The sequence below is a fragment of the Camelus ferus genome, chromosome 2 (genome assembly GCF_009834535.1).
Source record: "Camelus ferus isolate YT-003-E chromosome 2, BCGSAC_Cfer_1.0, whole genome shotgun sequence".
Taxonomy (NCBI): Eukaryota; Metazoa; Chordata; class Mammalia; order Artiodactyla; family Camelidae; genus Camelus; species Camelus ferus.
The window spans coordinates 50532177-50553415 of NC_045697.1; the positions used below are offsets into that span (position 1 = coordinate 50532177).

Sequence of the window (21239 nt, forward strand, 5' to 3'; positions counted from 1 at the left end):
ACTCACTGGACTGTGGTCTTAATGGAATTTCAATCTAAATGACTTATGCTCCAATATTGTCTGAGATGTAAAAATTACAAAGAAAGGCTATAAAGTATAAAGGTAAGACCTAACTGAGCAGTTCAGTTTTTCTTGTTACCATATAATCACATTTCTAATCTTTATGAGATGCTTCTTTGGAAGTCATGAGTGTTGCCCACAATCTGTAACGTCCGTCATGTTTAGCTTTGGCCGAGGAGTGAATTGTAATGATGGGACACATTTATTCCTGTGGATAGTCTCAAGGAGTGTGGCCTTTGAATTCTTAGGAAATTAGCTACTTAGGCTCTTGTACTATGAGCTGTGCATTCAGTGACTTGATAGTTAACAGAGATTTAGAGCTAAATTTGAAAGATATGCTTCTGAATGTGCTACTGAACAGGGCTGTGCCAAAAATTTGGACGAGAAATGTGGACTTACCCAGATTAGTAGTGCCAGACTCCGACAAATTAAATTTCAACACTTCCAGTTCATCTTGGCAGATGCTAGTGTCCTGATGTCATGCTGTTATGATGTAAGCCAGAAAATGGTATTTTGCAATAGAGATTCTGGTAACCCTTCCCTTGAGTGTGGGTTGTAGGATATCAATATTTACATCACACCACAGAGTGCATTACAGTTTGCAAGGCAGAGAACTTATATGGTTGACTCATGGTCTTCTGCGGAGAAGAACTGTCCTTATGTTCAACATCAAAAGCTTAAATTGCTCATGTTTGCCTTGTTATTTCCTTGAGACATTTTTTTCAATTACATGTAATGAATGGAAATCTTGATGTCACCAAAGTGGACAATTCAAAATGAAAGGACTAGACTTGTGCCAGGAAACACTAAAAGATGAAATGTGTTATAATTTCATCTACTTCAAACGTTATAAAAACATAATTATACAAAAAAGTCATTTGGGGAAAGAAGGTACAATAGCAAGCAGTTATAATTCCCTTTTTGTAAATTTACTTGCTCAGGCATGACTGAAATTATAGTATTTCCTCCCACCCCCATCATCCTCCAAAATGCTAATGAAGCACTCTTGAATATTGATGACCTAAGAATGTGTTCTCAAGAACTGAAGGGCAGACACAGGAAGGAGACAAAATGGGAAATGAAAGAAATTGATGAACCCCTTGGCCAGTTTGATTTAGTCAGAGATGCCAGAAACAGGTTCTCACATCTTTCCTAAATGACTCAGCTAATTTAATGATTCACTGATAGCTGCAAATGTAGTTCTGTTGCAAGGGCTTACCTAGTAGGCTTTTTTCAGAGTCTTATTGTATATTGGAAAAAAACCAGAAGATGAAAAAATTTGCAGAACATCTTATGTTTATGCATTTTCCTGCTTAAGTTCTGCTTACATATATAAATACTGCCAGAAGAATGCCAGGGATTCCTTCCCACAAAATTAACTCTGAGAGTTATGGGATCACAAGATTATTTTGTATAACCGGCCATAAACAGATGGCTTCCCATAAACTGTAATCTAAATTTCCATACAGTCTCACTCCATGGGTCTGATAATGTTAATTTAATGCTTACTATTTCAAAGGTGAAAAACTTTGAATTTGTTGGTTTTCTATTTTGATTTACTTTTTGGTTTGGCATTCTAGGAATCTGAATTTGTTGTTTAATTTCTATTCAATTGTGTTTACATTTTAGAAATATTTGTAGGTCACCAATATTTATAACTTTTTTTATTGAAGTATAGTCAATTACAATGCATCAACTTTTTAGGTTATCACCTCTCTAGTCTCTAGTCTCACTTCCTCTTTCTTTTCATCAGTAGACAGTCCTTAATTAAGCCTTATTATTTCTTCCTGGACTCTCCCAGCTTTTTAACACCTTTTTGAAGTGCTCAGGAAAAGCCTAGCTTTCTAGGTGCGGTCGCTGCAGTCATTGGGAGGAACCTTCACCTCCCTACTCCTTGGTATGATGTAACCTGGGCATACTTTGTGAGATCATGCAGAAAGTGCTGATGTGCAATTCATCTGCATTAAATTCCTTCTGAAGGAAAAACAAAGCGAGTGAAGTACCTTCTACTCAAAGGAAAGCAGAATGTAAAGCTTTGTTCAGAAGTGAATGAAAAGACATAACTTCCTGTAAGAGAAAGGCTTGTTATTAGGCTACCGTTGTAAAAATATTCACGTTTGATCCTCTTTTAACCTATCTTATGATCAAAATTATTTTGCTTATCTACACCACAATAGAAAAAAAAAGTCCATAGTTTTAGAATAGATCTAACAGAGAAATGGTAGATATTATTATTCTTTAATTTCATGTTTTACTTCCTTTAAAAACAAATTCTTAAATTATTATTTCACAAATCAAACACTAAAATATACACATAAGATGATATCCAATGATGTGTTTTGAGTTAGGGGTGAGGGTGGGGACAGAGATGGGCTGAGAATAGTCCCACTTGCAACACAGGTATGGAAAATTGTCTCTCTTTTCTTACTATCAAATTTTAGAGCCAGAAGGACTTTGTAGAAAATGAAATCAAAGCCCAAAGAAATGAAGGGACCTGCACAAAACTTTTCCAGTTAGGTGGAGGAAATATGATTAAAGAGGAAGAACCTTAATATTCCCAAACTGGTGTTTCTACCAATGTTCCATTGTCTATCTCTACATGTGAATCCTCTATTGAGTATTCAGAAATGGTAAAGAAAGTTTCCACATGCTGTTGGCTGCTGAAAAAATTCCTGTGTCCAATTCTTCAGTTTCTATTTCAGAACCAATTGTAGAACTTTATTTATTAGTAGAATTTTAGAATTTAAGTGCAAATAGATAGTCGTCAGGTAATTCCACTAACAGTGGGAGAAAGTGATGAACATAAACATTCGATGACCAGTGAGTCCGACAGAAAGCTTTATAATCCATGTAAAAATAGAAATGTTTTGCCTACTCAGGGCTCAATATCCATATAGCTTTCAGTCATTAGAAACTTTTTAGCTTATTCCATATTTCACAGTGTTATCACCAGCTGGATATGATTTATGTTTGCCTTGGACATTCAATTTTCTTTTCCTTGGCTAAACTTCAGGCACACGTTTGTTCCCTGGAGGTGCTATAATACTGATTTCGTCCTAATAGTTGACATCACATTCTTTTAGACATCATGAAAGCAGCATATTTGGGATTCAGTCCGTAGAACAGTGGTCCAGAATAATGGTGGCGAGCACAATGAAGAACCCAAGCTTGGCATTGCTGTAACTTGCTGCAAGGTTGATGATTGTTCCCATGAAAATTCACATCTGACATGGTTGGAAGCATAAAACTCAGTCTCTCTGCAGTAAAAGCAATAACCACACAAAAGCAGAAAACCCAGAGTGGGACTCTGGACTTGACTTCTGTCCCTGTAGCTTGCTCCCGTGGCTCCCATGGCACCCTCACGATGGCCAAGTCTGAGGACCAACATTGACATGTACTCTCTCGTTTCATCATGATCCCAACTTCTATTATTTTCAAGTCTAGTCAGCTTGGTAAGTTGTGTTGTTTCACTTGAAGATTTCAGTCTTGGGCCCACTGATTTTTACAAATGCCTCATGAAAATTTCTTACAGTCTCACAGTGGTCTTCCTCTGGAACAGACCTTAAAAGGTGATTTCAATTTTAGACACCTAGAACAGAGCATTGGTTTCCGTGTGAATTTGACTAATGTTTTTATAGCTCATTAAGAATTATATAAACGCTCTGGTGTAGCAGTTGCCCTTGCACCACCTGTATCCCCTTTACCCGCTGGTGGACCGCCCCCCAGCAGCTGTGGGTGCTAATAGGCTCACAGCACCATCCTTCCCTAGAGGATTGTTTTGGCCAAACAGAGGACTTCCCCTGAAGATTCCTAGGGGATTCCAGGCCCCTACCCCTTGCCCCACCAGGAGCATCCTAACATCCATGCTTGATGACACTGGGTATTAAAACCAAAATCCCTCACATTCTTGGGATGGGTCTGCAGAGCCATTCATGTCTTTTCCTGTGGAATCAGCTTGAGGCTAGACTTCAGCTAAAGCCGCATCTTAGCTGACCTCCTACCTCTGCTCTAGCTTTCCTGCTTCATTACAGATATGTCTCCTTAGACTGCTCCCTTTCCCAGTCACTCACATAAGAGGTCCTGTCTTAGGTTCTGCTTCTTAGGGAGCCTGACCTCAGACAGCTGTCTTGTTAGCATTAAAAGGTCTTACCTTTTTGGTTTTTTTCCTTTCTTGGTCTCTTAAGCAATTGAGATAACAGATCTTACATCAATTTGTTCACCATTGATAGAACAGATTTTATTCTAAGATGCAATTGTTAAGCAAACAATTTTTTTTTAATTTTGTAGCCATGTTTGGTCATTTAAAAAAATGACAAACTAGTTAATAACGTACAGCAAGGGAAATGTATTTATACCTTTTTCTTTAATGTGCCTCATGTTATTTCTTGACTGTTCCCTACTTACATGGAAATTAAGGAAAAATGACCAGTGTGGAAAAGCCAGAAATAACAATTAATAATTAATACATGAGTAATTTATACTTAGCGGCTTAAGCTTATCTTCTTAGGTTTTTAGCAATAGACAGTGTCTCCTGAATGTACCCTCATTGGTGTCTGGGGGTAAATGGCCCAAGTTTGTCATGCATTTGCATTCATTTAATACTCATTTCTTGATTTGTTCATTCAACAAATATTTACTGAGTGTTTATAGTGTGCCGGACGTGGTATTTGGCACTGAATATAATTGTGCACAAGACATATTTAATTTTTACCCCGTTTGCTGGACGTGGTATTTGGCACTGAATATAATTGTGCACAAAACACATTTAATTTTTACCCTTGTGGGCCAACTGTCCTCCTCATTTATAACTTTGATGTAGGCAGACAGAGTTAAGGATGAAGGGAAATTACAAATTGGAACTACCCTTTGGCAACTGAAGGTACATTTTTACCTCTTGTCTGGATTTATGAGAAAAGACATCAAAATAAATATGTAGGAACTTGCCAGATTTATAGTCATATTTTCGCTAAAAAAAATTAATACATGTCAATGCCTGGTACATGGTAGGGGCTCAACACATTTGTCCAAGGAATGAGTGCCCAGTGACTTCATACTTTATCTTTTTCATACCTCTTTCTTATGTAGCAGTAAAAAATAACAAGAAAACCACTTAATAATAGTCCAACGCCAATCCCAATTGCAATGTATTTTTCATAAGAATCCACAGCATATGACGTTAAGGTCAAGTGCTCACACCTTTCTCCAGTATAACCAGTAAAACACCTTTAAAAAAAGAAAATAATGTATAATTTTAAAACTCAGGATGACAGAAACACAAATGACCAATTTCAAAGAATGAAAAAAAAATTTAATGAAAAGTAAGTGATTTAAATTAAAGAGGCAGACACCAGTTGAAAGCCAATCTATGAAAGGTCCTGAGGAAGCTATGTATTTTATAAAAATCATTTGATTAAAACCCCATAGTAATGCAACTTCTGCCACTGGTAGTAGGGAAAGGTAGTTTGCTTGCATGGGTTGATCTAGAAAATTGTTAACCTGATCTTTTATAGGAGGATACTGAGCAAACTGATGATCATAGAGATAATATCTCAGTTGATCCAGAACTTTATATTCCTGAAGTGGTTTTGCCATAGTCTGTTTCATTTCATCCTATAATCAACCCATGAAAACTCATAGTCATCTTTGAATGTTGTTAAAATGTAGATTTGGATTCAGTAGTTTTGAGGTGGAGCATGAGTTTCTGCATTTCTAACAGGATCCCAGGTTACACAGATGATACTAACCTAGGAACCATATTTTTGAGTAATAAGGATTAGGTAGGTCAGAAGAAGACTCCTTAGATATTCTAATACAAAGAGGACTGGTCAATCATGTTCAAATTGTGTACCCTTTTTGCTAGATGATATAGAGGTATGTGGAAACATACCATGTGAAATACCATGTGCAAGGAGGCATACATTCTCCTCCCATCTCTAGGACTTGGGAAGTGCTCTGCAATTACCTGCAGATGGCTTTCTCCAGCTCGTGGTGGAATGCACAAACACCATTGATGCAGTAACTGTGGTGGTCTTCCAAGCAGTGACGTGAGAACTTCAAGGCAATGGGTCCTTCTGTGTAGTCAGCTAGAAAAGGAGATACAATTTTAACTGATGAGGTGGGTCACACTTTTATAGTAGATTTGTAACACATATGTAAAAAGACGTTTAGTTTTAAGACTATTTGTGAGTCATGTGAACTATTGATTAATTCCTTTGGCAGGTTGGGTTAATATCATCTAGACATATCACTGATTAATTAGGAGGTAGAAGTGGATTGATCATTCCATTCTTTAGAAACTACATAATAAGGCATGGATACAAGTTTGCCAAAAGGTGGCAGCATTGCTTCTAGTCATAGCATGCTGTCCTGAGCAAGGCTTCCCAAATGTTGCCTGATGCTAATAAATATAGAAGCTTTTACAGTTTTTTTCTTTCTCCCCTTTACACCCAAGAAGTCAGCACTTAGGAAGATTTGGATTTATGCTTGTGAGAAAATGAACTTGATTTCTCCTCACTCCCCAGAGAAGCGTGAGATGAGACTCCCCTTTCCCTTTATGGTGACTACCTTAAGTAGTTAATGGTGGAGGGAGCATTTTCCCTGACTGATTTCAGAAGAGCTATTGTTACGACCTATCCAGGAAGCCAGAAACAACTCATGGCTCAGGCTTAGCACAGCTAAGACAATACCTTCGAATGTTAATTAGAAAATTTACTCATTTAAGAGGCATTATGAGATCCTGGGAAAAGCCATGCAGTTGGAATTAGAAAATCTGGGTTTTGATTTCTAGTGCTAATACTCTGTAAGTCACCACGCTTGGCAAAACTTTTGTGGTCAAGTGTCCAGAAGCCTCTTTATGGCCATTTTCCCTTTGGGAAGCTGTACTGTGGCAAAATATGTGTATTTCAGGATGCTTTCTCTTCATTGCTAGATGTACTAAAGACATACACCTATCCTGTCCTTGACATTTATGCAGTGGGAATGACACTTGGGTCAAACTACATGATTGAGTCCTTCGTGGTATACTTTAATTACTGATTCTTAAATTCTTCTCGAGAAGAATTAGTGGCATTTTATTCTGTCATTGTCATGAATAAACAGATCTCCTCATCCATAGTTATCATGTTACCCCCTACATGCCTCGCTAAGTAGATTAAGAGAATACTACTCATTTGTTTTTAGGAAAAAAAGATCCAAAAAGGCATAATTTTTATATTGAAAATACTAAATCTTTTAGACACGAAGACCAACAAGATACTGTGTTGTGTAACTTCATTTTGGCTGAGAAAACACATTACCTTAAAAATCACATTCATTTTGTTGACTGTGGTATAGTAAATCTAATTTCTTATCTTAATAATTAATTGTAAGTCAGTGAGAATTCCCATTATAAACTGTGCTAGGTTCTTTCTACTTCAAGATTAAATAAGTTCAATTAACCAAGCCTGAACCAGGACTTCCTAGAAAATGTGAGAATTGAAAGAAGACATTTCCAAAGAAAGAGTATACTAGAGACTTGTCTTTCCCCTAATGAGAAGAATATTAGTTATAACTTCATGAAGAACTTTGTAATATACAAAATAATCTGGATTCAGATTTTAAGTTAAATAAAAAGCAGGTAAAATCTAAAATTCTCCCATTAAGAAAGCAAAGGAAAACCACTGAGATGATATATTCACAATCCCTTTTTTCCATTATTATTCCCTGTAACTTGGAGAATTTTACTTGCACTTCACTACTGGGGAAGAAAAAAGGTGGTGATGGGCACACTGTTACGTCACTGAGAGGCAACTGTACTTTAATTTTCTACAGTATCATCTTCCAACAAAGATGCTTTCTCTTTGTTTAAAAGTTCAAAAGACATGAAGGATTTGGCTAAAAGTTATCCTAACACACAAATTTTATTTTGCAGATTGATATATATTCAAAAACTCAAATGAGCAAAATATTTTAAGTAAATTTTTTAAACTTAAAATTATTGGTGCAATGAAGAATAATTAAATATTACTATTTTTCATGTTCAGAAACAATATGTTTGACTTTATCTTCCTGTATTTGCCTGGCTCTGAGAGCAATATATAGTGTTACGGTGTTTTCTCTGTCCTAAGTCAAATGGCCAGTTTTCATATCGGGGGATGGTATGTGATTTGCTCGAGAATCACAACTACCTGATACACAGGTGTTGGCAGGTAACGAGCTTTCCAAGTTCTCGTCTAAGAGTTTAAACAGTCTGGAAAAATGCTAATACTCTACAGTGGCCAGAAGATATTCTAATCATAATAATAAAATAGGAAAGAAAATATATCATCACCATCAACAACAAAAATTGGGTACACATGGTTAGGAAATATAGCACCTACTAAAGCAACAAAAAAAGTTCCCCAAAACAAACAAGAAAGAAGACTTTTCCAAAGATGAAGGAAAGTGGATGAAGGCTTCATCTTATGGCCATAATTTCTTCAGCTGCAAAGCTCATAATCACAGATCAAAATAAGAAGTCACTCATCAAGAATGCTGAAATGGGGACAGACCGCCTCTGGATGCAGTGGGTTATTGGGAACCCAGCAGGAATCAAGCAGAAAGTGTTACAAGTTTCACATCCAGGACAGTGACTGAAGACAACTTTGTTTCTCTCATTTGCTTCACTTCTTTCTTTTGAAAAGGCAGTTCTTTGCTGACACATTTACCTGTCACTTCCATTTAACAGCATCCTAATAAATGATTATCTAATAATAAAATATATATTTAAAAATTTCCAGTGTTGCTTTTATCACAATCCGAACTTCTCTCAAATTTTAAAAAGAAAAAAGTCTCTTGAGATACATAAGTGTGAAGAAAATACCTTCAGTTGTGTTAACTGTCCAGTTACTTTGCTGGGTTGTGGTTGGGGCTGTTACAGTCATGGCTGCCTCTTCAGTCAGGGCTGTCATTGCTGTGTGGAGGGGAGGGAAAGGCGTCTTTAGCAGGTGAGCCTCCTTCTACGTACAGGCAGCAGATTGAGAGTTACTCTGTTTATTCCCATGTCTATTCTGTTTTTAATTCATTTACATTTGAAATCCATAACCTGACTGGGGCAATATCCTGACAGTTTCTTATCTATTCCAGTTCTACTGACTACATTATAATTACAGAAGATAGAAGCACATTAATTTTAAGAGAAAGTACATACATTTATAAACTAATCCTATCACAAAGATGCTATTATATCATAGTTAAAATATATCGACTACTCTTCAATTGTATAAAGTAAGCATTTTCAAGATCTCAGAAAAAGAGGTATCAAAATATTTAAGGACAGGAACATACATTACATAAGAAACTAAATTAATTCCCAGACTCCTTGTTTGGATTTTTGTCCTGAAGAACAACTGCTGAAAAGCCAACTCCTCACTTATTCAGAGAAAACAAATCCCATTCCCACTTTACACTGACAGAGAATTAACAAATCAAAAAGAAATGACCTACCATTGAATAAGAAGTAGACTGTCATTGGAACTCCGAAAGCCATTTCCCACACTTGTTAAAGAGTATCTTGCTCTTATCCTCCTAGACTGACGGCTGGAAGGTTTTTATTGAGCTCTCTTTCTTGCATTTATATTTCACGAAGCGTCATCTGGCAGGTCTTACCAATCAAAAAAATATGTACTTCTGGCAGCAGCACGAAGCCTCGAGGCGCTCGCGCACTTGCTGAGGATACCTGTGTTATCTAGCACTGTGATCAAGTTTTCTTTTGAAACACTGGTTTCCTGTTACCTGTGGGCATAATCATGTTTGTAAAAGTACTTAAAACCACAAAAAAGAATCAGAATTCAGGAAAGGCCTCCTTGCTGTGAACTTAGAACCGTACCAGCTCCAAAGTTGCTAGCGACCTATATAGGATTCAAACACGGGGGAGTTTTGGTGTTTCCAAACTAGGACAAAGCTTAACCTGTTAGTAAAAGAAATATCCCTGAAATTGCATTTACTGAAATGCTTTTCAGTACCGATGGGGTTCCCCTGCAAATCGAGATATTTTGTAAGTTAGTGGCAGGGGAGAATAATTAAATTTGTGTAAAAATAGAGGTTTAATACTCCATTTGAATTTTTGCTATTTAGTTTTACTATTTTAGGTCTGTAAAAATAATTATTTTAAAGAGTATAACATTTACCTTTATATCATTCTTCTATTAATCTTATTTTAAGAAGATGGAATGGGTTACTAAGTTCCAGGAATTGCAGTTCTTAAGAATGTGCCCCCAGTAATTAGGCTGGAGAGAACCAGTAAAGCACTAAGATATTACTACCACCACCACCACCTCTGTTAAGGTGAAGTTAAAATTAAATTAATGTTTGGTGCATCTAATGAATAGAAAGTTTTAAGTTTAATACAAATTCAAGATTTTCTCTTAATCTACTTAAGATTATTGAAGTGCCATTTTTAAGGCCAAACCATGTAATTATTGCTATTACATTTTGTGACTACAGGAGCATCTATAAATTTTCACTTGCCCCAAATTATTATAAATAATTTATAAATATGTTTTACTGAGATATTGCTTCTTTCTACCAGGAATGTCAATTGCTCATATTTTCTGTACCTTTAAAACCTGTTTAAGTCAAGATAGGTTGTCATTTGCATCATGTCCACCCAGCAAATTCAATTTACCAGAAAGGAGCCATTTCATTAAGAGATGAATTTGGCTTTAGAAATCACACAAGAATGAGCTTGTCTAACTCATTAAACTTGGGCAATCACTTAACCACAGGAGTCATCCTGTTAAAGTTAAAAGAACTTGGCTCACTTTATATGTGCCTACATTCTGTATTTCTGCTTTTGTGGGGTTTTTGAACTGTTTGTTATTAAAACAATTTCTGAATACTATTTTTCCCAGGCAAATATTTGAATTATAAATCAAATAATCATCTTCTGTCCCACTGGTGAGAATTTAAGAAGAAATCATTTAAAGAATTAAATAAACCACAACCAATGGCAGTTGCAGGAGGAAGATGCTAAGACTAATGTTAAATATCTTTATGTCTAAGACTGGGACATAGCACAACAGCCAGCTTCGTAATAACTGTCAACTGCTGCTTGCACAGTGCTTGGCATTTTGCAGAAGGGTCTCATGCACATCCCAATTCTGTCTTCAGTAGTTCTGGCCCCATCAAATCCAGTGCCTAATATATAGCGTACACTCAATGAATCTGTCTTGAGTGAATAAAGAAATAAACAATAGGCCTGATTTCCATTCCTATATGGCAAATAAGGAATGAAGACTCAAAAACAATAAAGTGAACTTGCCAGAGGACACGTCCTCGAGTCAGGACTTGAATTCATGTTCAGATTCCGGATCATATGCCCTTTCCACTTCCCCAGCTGTGTCCTCCGGTAGGAGTCAGTTTACTGATCTCAGTGGGATTCTCCTAATTATTTCCTAAACTCAAGCTTTCAGTAAATTAAGTCTGTTATAAGAATCTAAACGTTAAATGAACTGTGGCCTTTGCATGCATGTAGGCTGAGAGAAGTGGACCCCTGTCTCCCTAGATGTCTCTCCACTCTGGTGCATTGGGTCACATAATGTAGAAACTCGTCTACCACTGGAGTTTGAGGTTCATACCAGAAAATAGCTCTCATCATCCCATGAGCTTCTCTTCCCCTGGACTCATCCTGCTGGATCCCACTTACACTCTGTAGGAGGGTCTCCTGCCTTCCTGTCCTCAGTCCTCTCATCACGGAGTCCTTCCCTAATCCTGTAGAATGTAGAATGGGGGAGGTGGGCATGTGGCCTCACTGATATTTGCATTCGTTCCTAACACTTGTTAAAGTGAGAAAGAAGGCTAAGAACTGCAGCACTCCACTATCATTTTTTCTGTCTTTAATTTATTCATTTCTCCCTGGTTATAAGCATCTCTGCAAGTATCTTCTCTTCCCTTCTCTCCCCTTAAGTTAATTTTTTCCTTCCTTTCTCCTTCTCCCTCCTCTTCCTTTTCTTTTTCTCTCCTTCCCTCTCTTCCTTCCTTTTTTTGTCTTTATTTCTTGCTCTTTCACTAACAACCAAAATTTGTTGCTGGACATTGGCAGGAAATGGTCTTCAGCCCATTGCTTCTCTCTCTCTCAACTTACACTGTAATGCTCGTGGATTCAGTTGCCATCCATTCATTCATAAGATATTGACTACCTATAATATCCATGGCACTAGGCTGGGTGTATTGTTTGCAAGACAAACAGACAAATCATGCGTGGACTCTGACCTCAAGGAATTCGGGGAGTAAGGAAAGTACATATATAAATGCAGTGCTGGGTAGAGAAGAATGACTATCATGAATGTGTGCAAACTGCTATGAGAGCTTGAGGGTGGGACTCAGTCAAACTCTCACATCATTTTTCATGGATAAGTTTCATTGAAGTGAATCTGAAATAGTGAGTAGAATTTAGAAATCCAGTGGTAAGAGAAAGGATTCCAGGTGGGGGTGGGCCAAGCACTGAGGGGAGGCAGAGTGATATAGTGAAAAGAGAGTGGGTTCTGGCTCCCATCATCCTAAAAGACTTTTTTTTTTAATTCTAGTTTGACCTTTACTCTCCATTTGACCTTGACTGAAACTTTTTAATAATCTTGTGTCGATTTCCTCACGTATCAAATGAGGATTGTTAATAACAGCAACAACAACAAAAAGAACGCATTTAGACCACGATAGGTGCTCAATTAAAGACAGCTATTATTAATGGACAAGTGTAGAAAGACACAGGGTGTGTACAATGGGCAGCAAACAGGTCAGGAATTTACTGGTTAATACATGCTGATGAGTCTTAAATTTTCATCACTAGCCATGAATTCTTATTCTGATCCCAGACTGACATTACATCAGGACTTTAATCTATGAATTATGTCATCACCTCAAACTCAACATGTCTTAAACTGAACATATTATCTCTTCTCCAAAATCAGCTCCTCTTTACAACTTCCTCCTGTTAATCAGTGATAACATCCTCTAGGCTGTAACTGCAGCTCTCATCACTGACTAAATGTAGTCTAAATTCTGATTTATCCAGGATTTCTCTAATATGTTTCTGTTATTATTCTATTATCCAGCTGTATTTCCACCACTCTCCAACACTTTTCATTTTAGTATGAATGTAACCCTTGCTTTTATATATAAAAATACACACATATATGCGGAACTCTTTCTCACCTCCATATCCTCATATTATTCAATCTCCATTAATTCTTCAGGGTCCTTTTTACACATACTTGTAGAAGAAGGGTACTTACTTCTTCAAAGCTCCTCAACCAGGCAATTGTATGTCTATGTTTTATGCACCCCCCCAAGTATGTATAAATGAAGTCATGGTACCAATGAACCAACTTTATTTCCTTTATATGTTGGCAAAGGCTTCCTTCTTGGCCAGGCTTTACTTAGGCTCTTTTGAGTCCCTTTCTCAACTAGGCATGGACTTAGCCTGCCTGCGGAGCCCAGTTTTAGCAAAGAAATCTGCTCAGTTAGTTTATGGAGAATCCCTCTGGCTCTGTCATATCTGATCAAGTTCCTCATCTCCTACCCTTGATAGCTGGCCTAACCTTATCAAGAATCATGGTAAGCTAGTTTCACAAGAATCCCTCTACCTTTGACATCTAATCAAATTCCTCTTAGTTTTCCATCCATTGATTCCCTCACTCTGCTCATTGGCTATCAATCCATAGCTGTCTTGGCTGTATTCAGAGTTGAGTTCAGTCTCCCCTACTGCGATAGTTTTGACCCCATTGCAATAGTCTCAAATAAAGTCTTCCTTACATTTTTAACAAACGTTAGAATAATTTTTCTCTTACATTGTTTTAATTAGTCTCTGGAAAGGCTCACTCCTGAATTTTAGCCTTGCCAAAGGGGCAAAAAATCTAAAAAAAACAACTCCTCTTGCATTTTGGGGTGGGGAGAGGGGGAAGCTCAAAATCACAGACTTCGCCTTTTCCTTGTACATTTATTTTGGGTTGGTATGTTTGTTTTGGGAATTTGGGGCACTTAAAAATTAAAGAGGGCCTTTCTGAAATGTTTGCTTGAGAGCTTTGGATTTAAACTTCTATCAGGGTTACTAGGCAAAGATTTGTGTGGAATGGGCTATAGAACCTTTTCTTTCATGTTTGAGAAATGTGCATTTCCCCAGCATGCTGTGAAGAAATAGATAACAACCACATGAAAAAAGAAACTTATAGATAGATAGCTTAAGGAAAAAGAAGACAGGTATTCCTTTCCAAATTACCTTTATTATACAGTTGAAATATTAATTATAAACATCTAGTCTATTTTCACAAGAATGATCAAGAATACACACTAATAAGGACATGCATTGGGTACGAATCATTATTGGCACATAAACACACTAGGATTTGGGCATGAAAACAATACAATTATGTGCCCAGGGTAGTCTCAAAATAGCCTTCAACTGACAGTCATATGTATTTTCTAATCTAAATCGTGTTAGAAACATGGCATCTACTTTGAAAACCAAATGCCATAAGAGAAGAGGGAAGAACTGTGGGCAACAAAGCAGTAGATTTTCAGTCACATCCTAAGGTTTAGTTTTGGCATACGGGAAGTGCATGTTTTCCTATGAAATTTCTAGATTTGTGAACAAACATAACGTCTATTCTTGAATGAAGTTCATGCTCATACTACAGCATATTTTTCTGATATTTGTTGGAAAATACAACCTTCATTTTGTTTTGTATATTGGCTTATGTTTGGATTTTCCATTATTCCTCAAGGGAGGTGTTGTCCATATATTTTTCTAGAAGAACAAGGAAACTACATGTAAACCTAACATATTCTTATTACATTTCTACAATGGCAAGTAGTCATTCACAATTTGACATGCCTAATACTTTCCCAAGTAACACTGCATTTTTTGCCTTCCCTGAATATTTTCTTTCCTTGAAGGGAGCATCATTTCTCGTTAAGATGCCTCAACTGATGCATTCGGGAGAAATGTGAGATCAAAATTTTATTTTTAATATTTTATCTTTCTTTTAGCAAGTAAGCTCTTTTTCAGCATACAATATAGAACATAACATATATAAAAACTGAGCACGATTACAGCAAAACCTAAATCACATTTTACAAGGGTGCCTTTTAGCTGACAAAACGTTAGTTAAAAACATACTGAGATATTTGTGCCAAAAATATATGCACTTATCGTGAGCCCTTTATTATTTTAATATTATGAACGAATGTTATTCACAAAGTAAACAACTGTTACTAAAGTTTTCATTGTCATCGCTTTGTTTTTTTCCTAAAATTAAAACCCACTCCAAATATTCAGTGAATATTAGGAGGAAATGCATTAAGTTGTATGAATCATCTGATCCACAATGATTCCATCCATGAAAAAAATAAATACAGTGTAGAAATAGCTTTGTAGTAAAATATAAAGGTTTTTTCCTTTTGTCAAGTAAATAAACAGCATGGCTTCAGTTTGCTTTGTGCTGTCATGTGACCTAGTAAATTATTTTTTTTGCTGCCAGAAGAGTGTTCTTGAGAAGCATCGCCACCGTCATGGGTCCCACGCCTCCGGGAACTGGTGTGATAAAGCTAGCCTTCTTCTGAACAGCTGGTGGAGGAAACAGAAAGTATTCTTTATTTTTTTTATTTTTTCTAAGAATTTCATATTTTCAAACGCACTTAAATGTTAAAAGATAAACTGAGGGCATTAAAAAAAAAAAGTAAAGAGTTTATTTGAGCAAAAATGGATTCAAATGGGGTGGCGCCAACCCTGAAGTAGTTGTTAAGGCTTCCACCATCGGGTGCGCAGGGAGTGACTTACAGAGAAAAGGTGGAAGCAAAGCAAGCAGATTGTTGATTGGTTATAGCTTAAAGCCTAGTTGGCTGTTTGTGATTGGTTGTCCTTAGGTTTCTATTTTATAACCTTGAGGCATTTACAGGCTAAGATTTTGGTTTGCTCATGCAGGCAGCTGCGGCACTAGAACCACCTCAGTCTAATGGCCTCCTTGTTTAATTAACAGAATATAGAAGATTTTTCTGCACTACACATAGAACCCTAACAACCTCACATCATTTTTAGAATGAAGCAGACTATAACACACACACACACACACACACACACACCTCTGTGTATGATATCCAGTGTGTATAGAAAGAACACAATAAGGCCAACACTGTAGAATGAATCTCCATGTAGCTCAGTCTTACATGATGAAAATCTATAACCCATGATTGATCCAACTATGTGTAATCCCAGCTAGCTACTTCTAAAATACATAATATTGATCACAGAGTGGAGACAGGATAAAGACAGTTCCATTACATTAGAATGTTCCTGTTATAACAGCAGCATCATGTATATATGTGGATAATGCATTCCAGTCCAAGTCTAATAAGAATCACTAAACATATTAAAATTATCTGAAACACAAAACGCGCACAGTCCTCTTGTAAGGTATGAATGAAGACTTCTTCAGTGAATATACTTAAAGAAAATGGCAGAGAATTTTCAGCAAGTTGTATTTAAGAATGTTCTTACACCCACAATATTACAGGTGAATGACTCCACGCACTGACCTACTTACTGGCTTAGTGCTTCACCGTGTGAATAAGAACAATGAAGTTTTTCCAGATAACTCTTTTCGTACAAAGTTAGCATAGACAATACTTCTTTCACGCATACTCTGACCTTATTAATCACATGCTATTTAGATGTATTGCCTTTTACAAGTTTGCTCATATATGCATTAATATATAAAATCACATATTTGTAAAGCACTGACTTTGAAATATTAATTCAGGAATAAAACCAGTAGATGTTTTCTAGAGCTTAAGTATTATTTTTAATTAGCGTATTTAATAATTGCCTTTATTATGTGTCAGGTGTTCTGTTGCCTCTTTAAGTCACAGTGGCACCTAACCCAGATGTTAGCATCCTCATTTTACTAATGAGTTACTCTTTTTGTGTGTTGTTGTTAGTGGAGAGACTGAGGATTGAACCCAGGATCTCATGCATGCTAAGCATGCTCTCTACCACTGAGCTATACCCTGCCCACTTAAGTATTATTTTTGTACAATTTATATTGCCTTCTTGAACTACAGTTTGTAAAATTTACATTTACTTTAAGTGTAAGTAGCATACTGCAATCATTTTTTAAATCATAGGAAAATATTATTTTACCTGAAGAAAAGTCTAAATAAGCTTGAAGTCATCATCAAAAAAAAATCCTGCTAGTGTGTATCACGAATCTTCTCATGGTGCACAACAAAGAAAAGAACACTGTGATTTGGAAGATAATATTTTTGAAATATTAAGCATGTCCTTTCCCTGCCGTTCTTCTATTCAATGCACTCTGTGCTGAAGAAACACTAGACTAGGTCAACAGCCATTTCATAAATAGCTAGCTATGAATTATCAGTCCTTCCTTCCTTTGCTCTTGCTATTCCTTCCACCTGGATACGCTGCTTCCCGAATACGCTGCTACGTTCTCCAAATAAGAAACTCCTTACTATTCTTTAAAAGCCAATAAAATGTTACCTGTCCATAAATTTTCTCGAAACTTTACCCTTCCAACACTGAATTAAAAGCTCCACCATCTATTTCCAGTCACTCTATACCAGACTCTATTATGGAATTTACCACACTGTGCTGTCTGCGCCTTTAACTAGACACCAGCACCTAGAAGGCAGAAACTCTTTGTGGTGGTGGCTGTCATTTTTTAATCTTAGAACTGCTCTGTGCTCTGAGGCATTCAGTAAATTTTGATAAAGCAAATTAACTAGCCCTTGATATTTAAAATCCAAAGTCAATTTGCAGGAATGTGTCGGTGCTTTTGACTAGATACAAACAACATCAAAACAATTTAAAGTTAATTTACTGAAAAATTCAAGCTACTTTTTTTGCTTGAGGGTGACAAACTGCATTTTTCACTTTCTAATAAGCTGACCTGATGGCATGAGCAATGCCTTCTAGGTAGGACCTTTTCTATAAGATTAGAAAAGTAATGCCTTTAAAAATTTCAGCAGGTCTCTGGAAGAAATGTACTACACTACTATTACTTACATTGATAGTATATAAAATCATAAACTTGTAAAGCACTAACTTTGAAATGTTAATAAAGATAGAATACTACTGAATAGTATAGTAAATTATGAATCAAGTACGAACTCAATCTTCCCTGGAAAACAAAATGGCTTATTTCACAATCAAAAGGTGGATTAAATTGGGAATCTATTGTGGGTATACAATCATTTTTTATGTAATTTGGTTTTCAACTTTGAAGAGGGAAGTGGTTTGGAATTATGTACATATGGAAAAATAATAATAACTGCAGCTACTATTAATTGAATACTCACTACTTGCCAAGAACTTCATACACATGACTTTAATAATTAATATTTAATTATTATTTCATTTTAATAGATGAGGAAAATGTGGCTCACTGAAGTTAAAATGACCTACCACTCTCCTATATTGTAGATACATTCACAGCCAGGTTTGAATCATTCTGTGATTCTATAATTCCACCCCCATCCCAATACAACTATATTACCATAACTTGAACAAGTAGAAAAGTCCCAAGAAAGGCTCATGTGCCAAAAATTAACTCAGTTTTCTCAAAAGGTTAGGGAGATATTTTGGAAAAACAGACAAAGAGGGACAAGTTCTAATATAGTAATTTTCTGACAATTGTACTATGAGTACTCATGGCTCATCATCTTTGAATTATATCCAGCACTTCAAATTACAGCTGACTTAGTAGTCTGAGTTACTTTCTTCCTGGGTGAGATTCAGATCAGATAAACCATGGGTCTGCTCGGGTATTATGACCTTCTTCTTCCAAATTATGTTTTTCACAGCATGCATACTACTGTATTCTTTTGCTCAAAAAGTGAAGTTTGGGGTGGAGGAATAGGGAATGAGAACGGGCTGTTGCGTGAAATAACACCTGCCTGAAATTTGTAGCTCTGTGTCTTGCATTTTTGCACACTTTACTGCCGAAAAGTAACACACATTTATCTTGTCTATCACTTAGACTAGAATTAGACTGTGTGATGGGTAATAGGTCTTCACTTGACCTAGGCTAGGACTTCTCTAGATATTAATAAGCATTTAGCTGCATCAACAGAGCCCTGTAAATTACTCATTAGCAGAAGTTGATGACCTCACTGTGAACACACCTGGTTATGCAAACACTTGTTTCAAGTATTTTTATCTTTGGAATAAAGTAGACAGTTGTGAAAATGAAGTTTGTACATAGTGTTGACAGGTTGATTTTGATTTTGATTTTTCACAGTTGAATTTGATTTAAAAAATGTAAGAACTCTATTCCCTTTGATTTGATTTTCATGAGAATCTATGCCTGGGACAGTTTATCTGCTGCTGGCTAGTGTTAACGTGTTCTTTGTCTATTTACATAAGGACCAGGATACAGAAGTAAATGCTTTCTCAAGAAAGATGAGGAATTATTATTGGCAAGGGCTGATGGGTACAGATACCAGTGCTTAAAAGAAATTCTCTAGTCTAATGATTTTGCATAACTATTTCAGGGCTGTCCTAAGCAACGTGTTTATGAAGTACCAGAGGTGGCTTATGAGCTAAAATTAGTCATGTGAGAAAGAGTTAAATTCAATACATGTTTGATGCTCTTTAAGTCATCTTCCCGAATCCTGTCTGCAAGAGAGTAAATTAACAAGCATTATATCACCAGAATAACTTTTCATTGGCTGGTCTGAGGGCAGACAAGGGTTAGCACTTGCTTATAGAAATAATGCTATTAAAGATTAATCCTGTTATGTGTGGGAAAAAGGTGTTCTATATGCTCCACTGAAAATAATTACAGAAGAATTTTAAGGCAATAATTCTACTCAGAAACTTATATCCTATGAGAGAGTGTGGGTGTGTGTTTCAAGGAAAATACCAAAAATTCTGTATGTATGAGAATCAGGTATTGTATCTTGATTGATACTTGTGCTTTCATGAAACCAGAGTTAAATTCAATTTCATAAAGTCAACATGATTTCAGAGTTACTGAAACCGTAATGGAGGCAAATAAAACAATCATAAAATCCTATTATCATCTGCATGGAACTTACCTTAGGGAATGAGATTTATATGGAAATGATTTGGTGATGTTTAAAGCAGTTTCTGAAAATAAGAATATTTTGAGGAAAGGCAACAATGATTATGACAATATATTTGAATGACTCTCTGTAGACTTTAGGCCCTGCAAAGTAAATTCTATAGATTTCCTTAAAAATAATAATGCTCTACCAGCATAATTTAGACTGTGAGAGAGTGTATGTTCAGTTGTATAGAAAGAAAAGATATTACCATTTAAAGTCAGTCATTTTAGACACATGATTTGCCTTTGTACTTACTATTCTCTGTTTGACATACAAATACTTGAATCATAGTTACTCGTGCCCCATTGGTCAAAGCAAGTCATGTGATCAAGCTCAAATTTAAAGGCTTGGAATAGGAAGAATGGCAAAGTCACATTGCCTAGAGGACAGAAGATATGTGTAGTCATTTTTGATAATCCACTGTAACGGTCTCTTGGTTTTCAGTCTCCACCTTATTAGCCATATAATCTGCTGCCAGATTTATTCTTCAAAGCATATATTAGATCATTTCAGCTTATAAACATTTGATGAATCGTCACTGTCTCTTCAGTAAAATATAAACTATTTGTCATGGCAATTAGGATCCTTTATTATCTGGCCCTATATCCTTGTCTTGCATTGTTTCTCAGTCTTTGCATGTTTTCCTAACTTGATTATTCACTGTTACTACACATGCTAAAAACTGCTCCAGGTGGATTCACAGCAACAGCTTCTTGAGAAAGACAGCCATAGGCACTGTTCCTTGGAACTTACAGTCTAGTTGGGAGATGTATATTACAAATATAACTTCCTAAGGATTCCTTATGCTAAGGTTTTGAAATGTTCTACAAATGAAATGCTTACTGCACTGTGGCGTGTTGGGAAGACCTCACTGAGCATGAGCATATGTGGTATATCTATGCTAAGTCTAGAAACCTGAGGATGAATCAGACTTTTCCAGGTGAAAATGAGAGGTGGGGAGTAGACAGCATTCTTGGTGGGGGAACAGTGTTTGTGATGAAGGTGGGCAGAAGCTTCCCTCAGGTGGAAAGTGGCATGAACTCTTGCAAACTCTGCAAGAAGGCCAGTGGGGCTGACGTGTAGAA

The 21239-nt window shown here is 36.4% G+C and overlaps 2 protein-coding genes across 8 annotated transcripts in view; both read right to left on the reverse strand.

The window, feature by feature from the left end:
* Window positions 1-1703: 1703 nt before the first annotated feature.
* EPGN (epithelial mitogen) lies at window positions 1704-9692 on the reverse strand. 3 transcript variants are annotated; one of them, XM_014562561.2, is made up of 5 exons: window positions 9523-9686; window positions 8900-8989; window positions 6023-6143; window positions 5131-5283; window positions 1712-3649 (listed from the first exon to the last, which is right to left on the reverse strand). In XM_014562561.2, the coding sequence occupies exons 1-5, from the start codon at window positions 9563-9565 to the stop codon at window positions 3595-3597; spliced, it is 462 nt and encodes a 153-aa protein (XP_014418047.2). In that variant the 5' UTR covers window positions 9566-9686; the 3' UTR covers window positions 1712-3594. The 3 variants fall into 3 exon arrangements, with proteins under 3 accessions (XP_032313917.1, XP_032313914.1, XP_014418047.2); XM_032458026.1 differs by lacking the exon at window positions 5131-5283 and having other exon boundaries at window positions 1704-3649; window positions 9523-9692; XM_032458023.1 differs by lacking the exon at window positions 8900-8989 and having other exon boundaries at window positions 1709-3649; window positions 9523-9689.
* Window positions 9693-14274: 4582 nt separating this feature from the next.
* Window positions 14275-21239, reverse strand: part of MTHFD2L (methylenetetrahydrofolate dehydrogenase (NADP+ dependent) 2 like) — a 115144-nt gene continuing 108179 nt past the window's right edge. For all 5 annotated transcript variants that reach the window (XM_032457994.1, XM_032457997.1, XM_032457999.1 and 2 more), the window contains one exon: window positions 14275-15637. In XM_032457994.1, coding sequence (XP_032313885.1) covers window positions 15525-15637 — 113 coding nt within the window. In that variant the 3' untranslated portion in view covers window positions 14275-15524. The remainder of the gene's footprint in view (window positions 15638-21239) is intronic.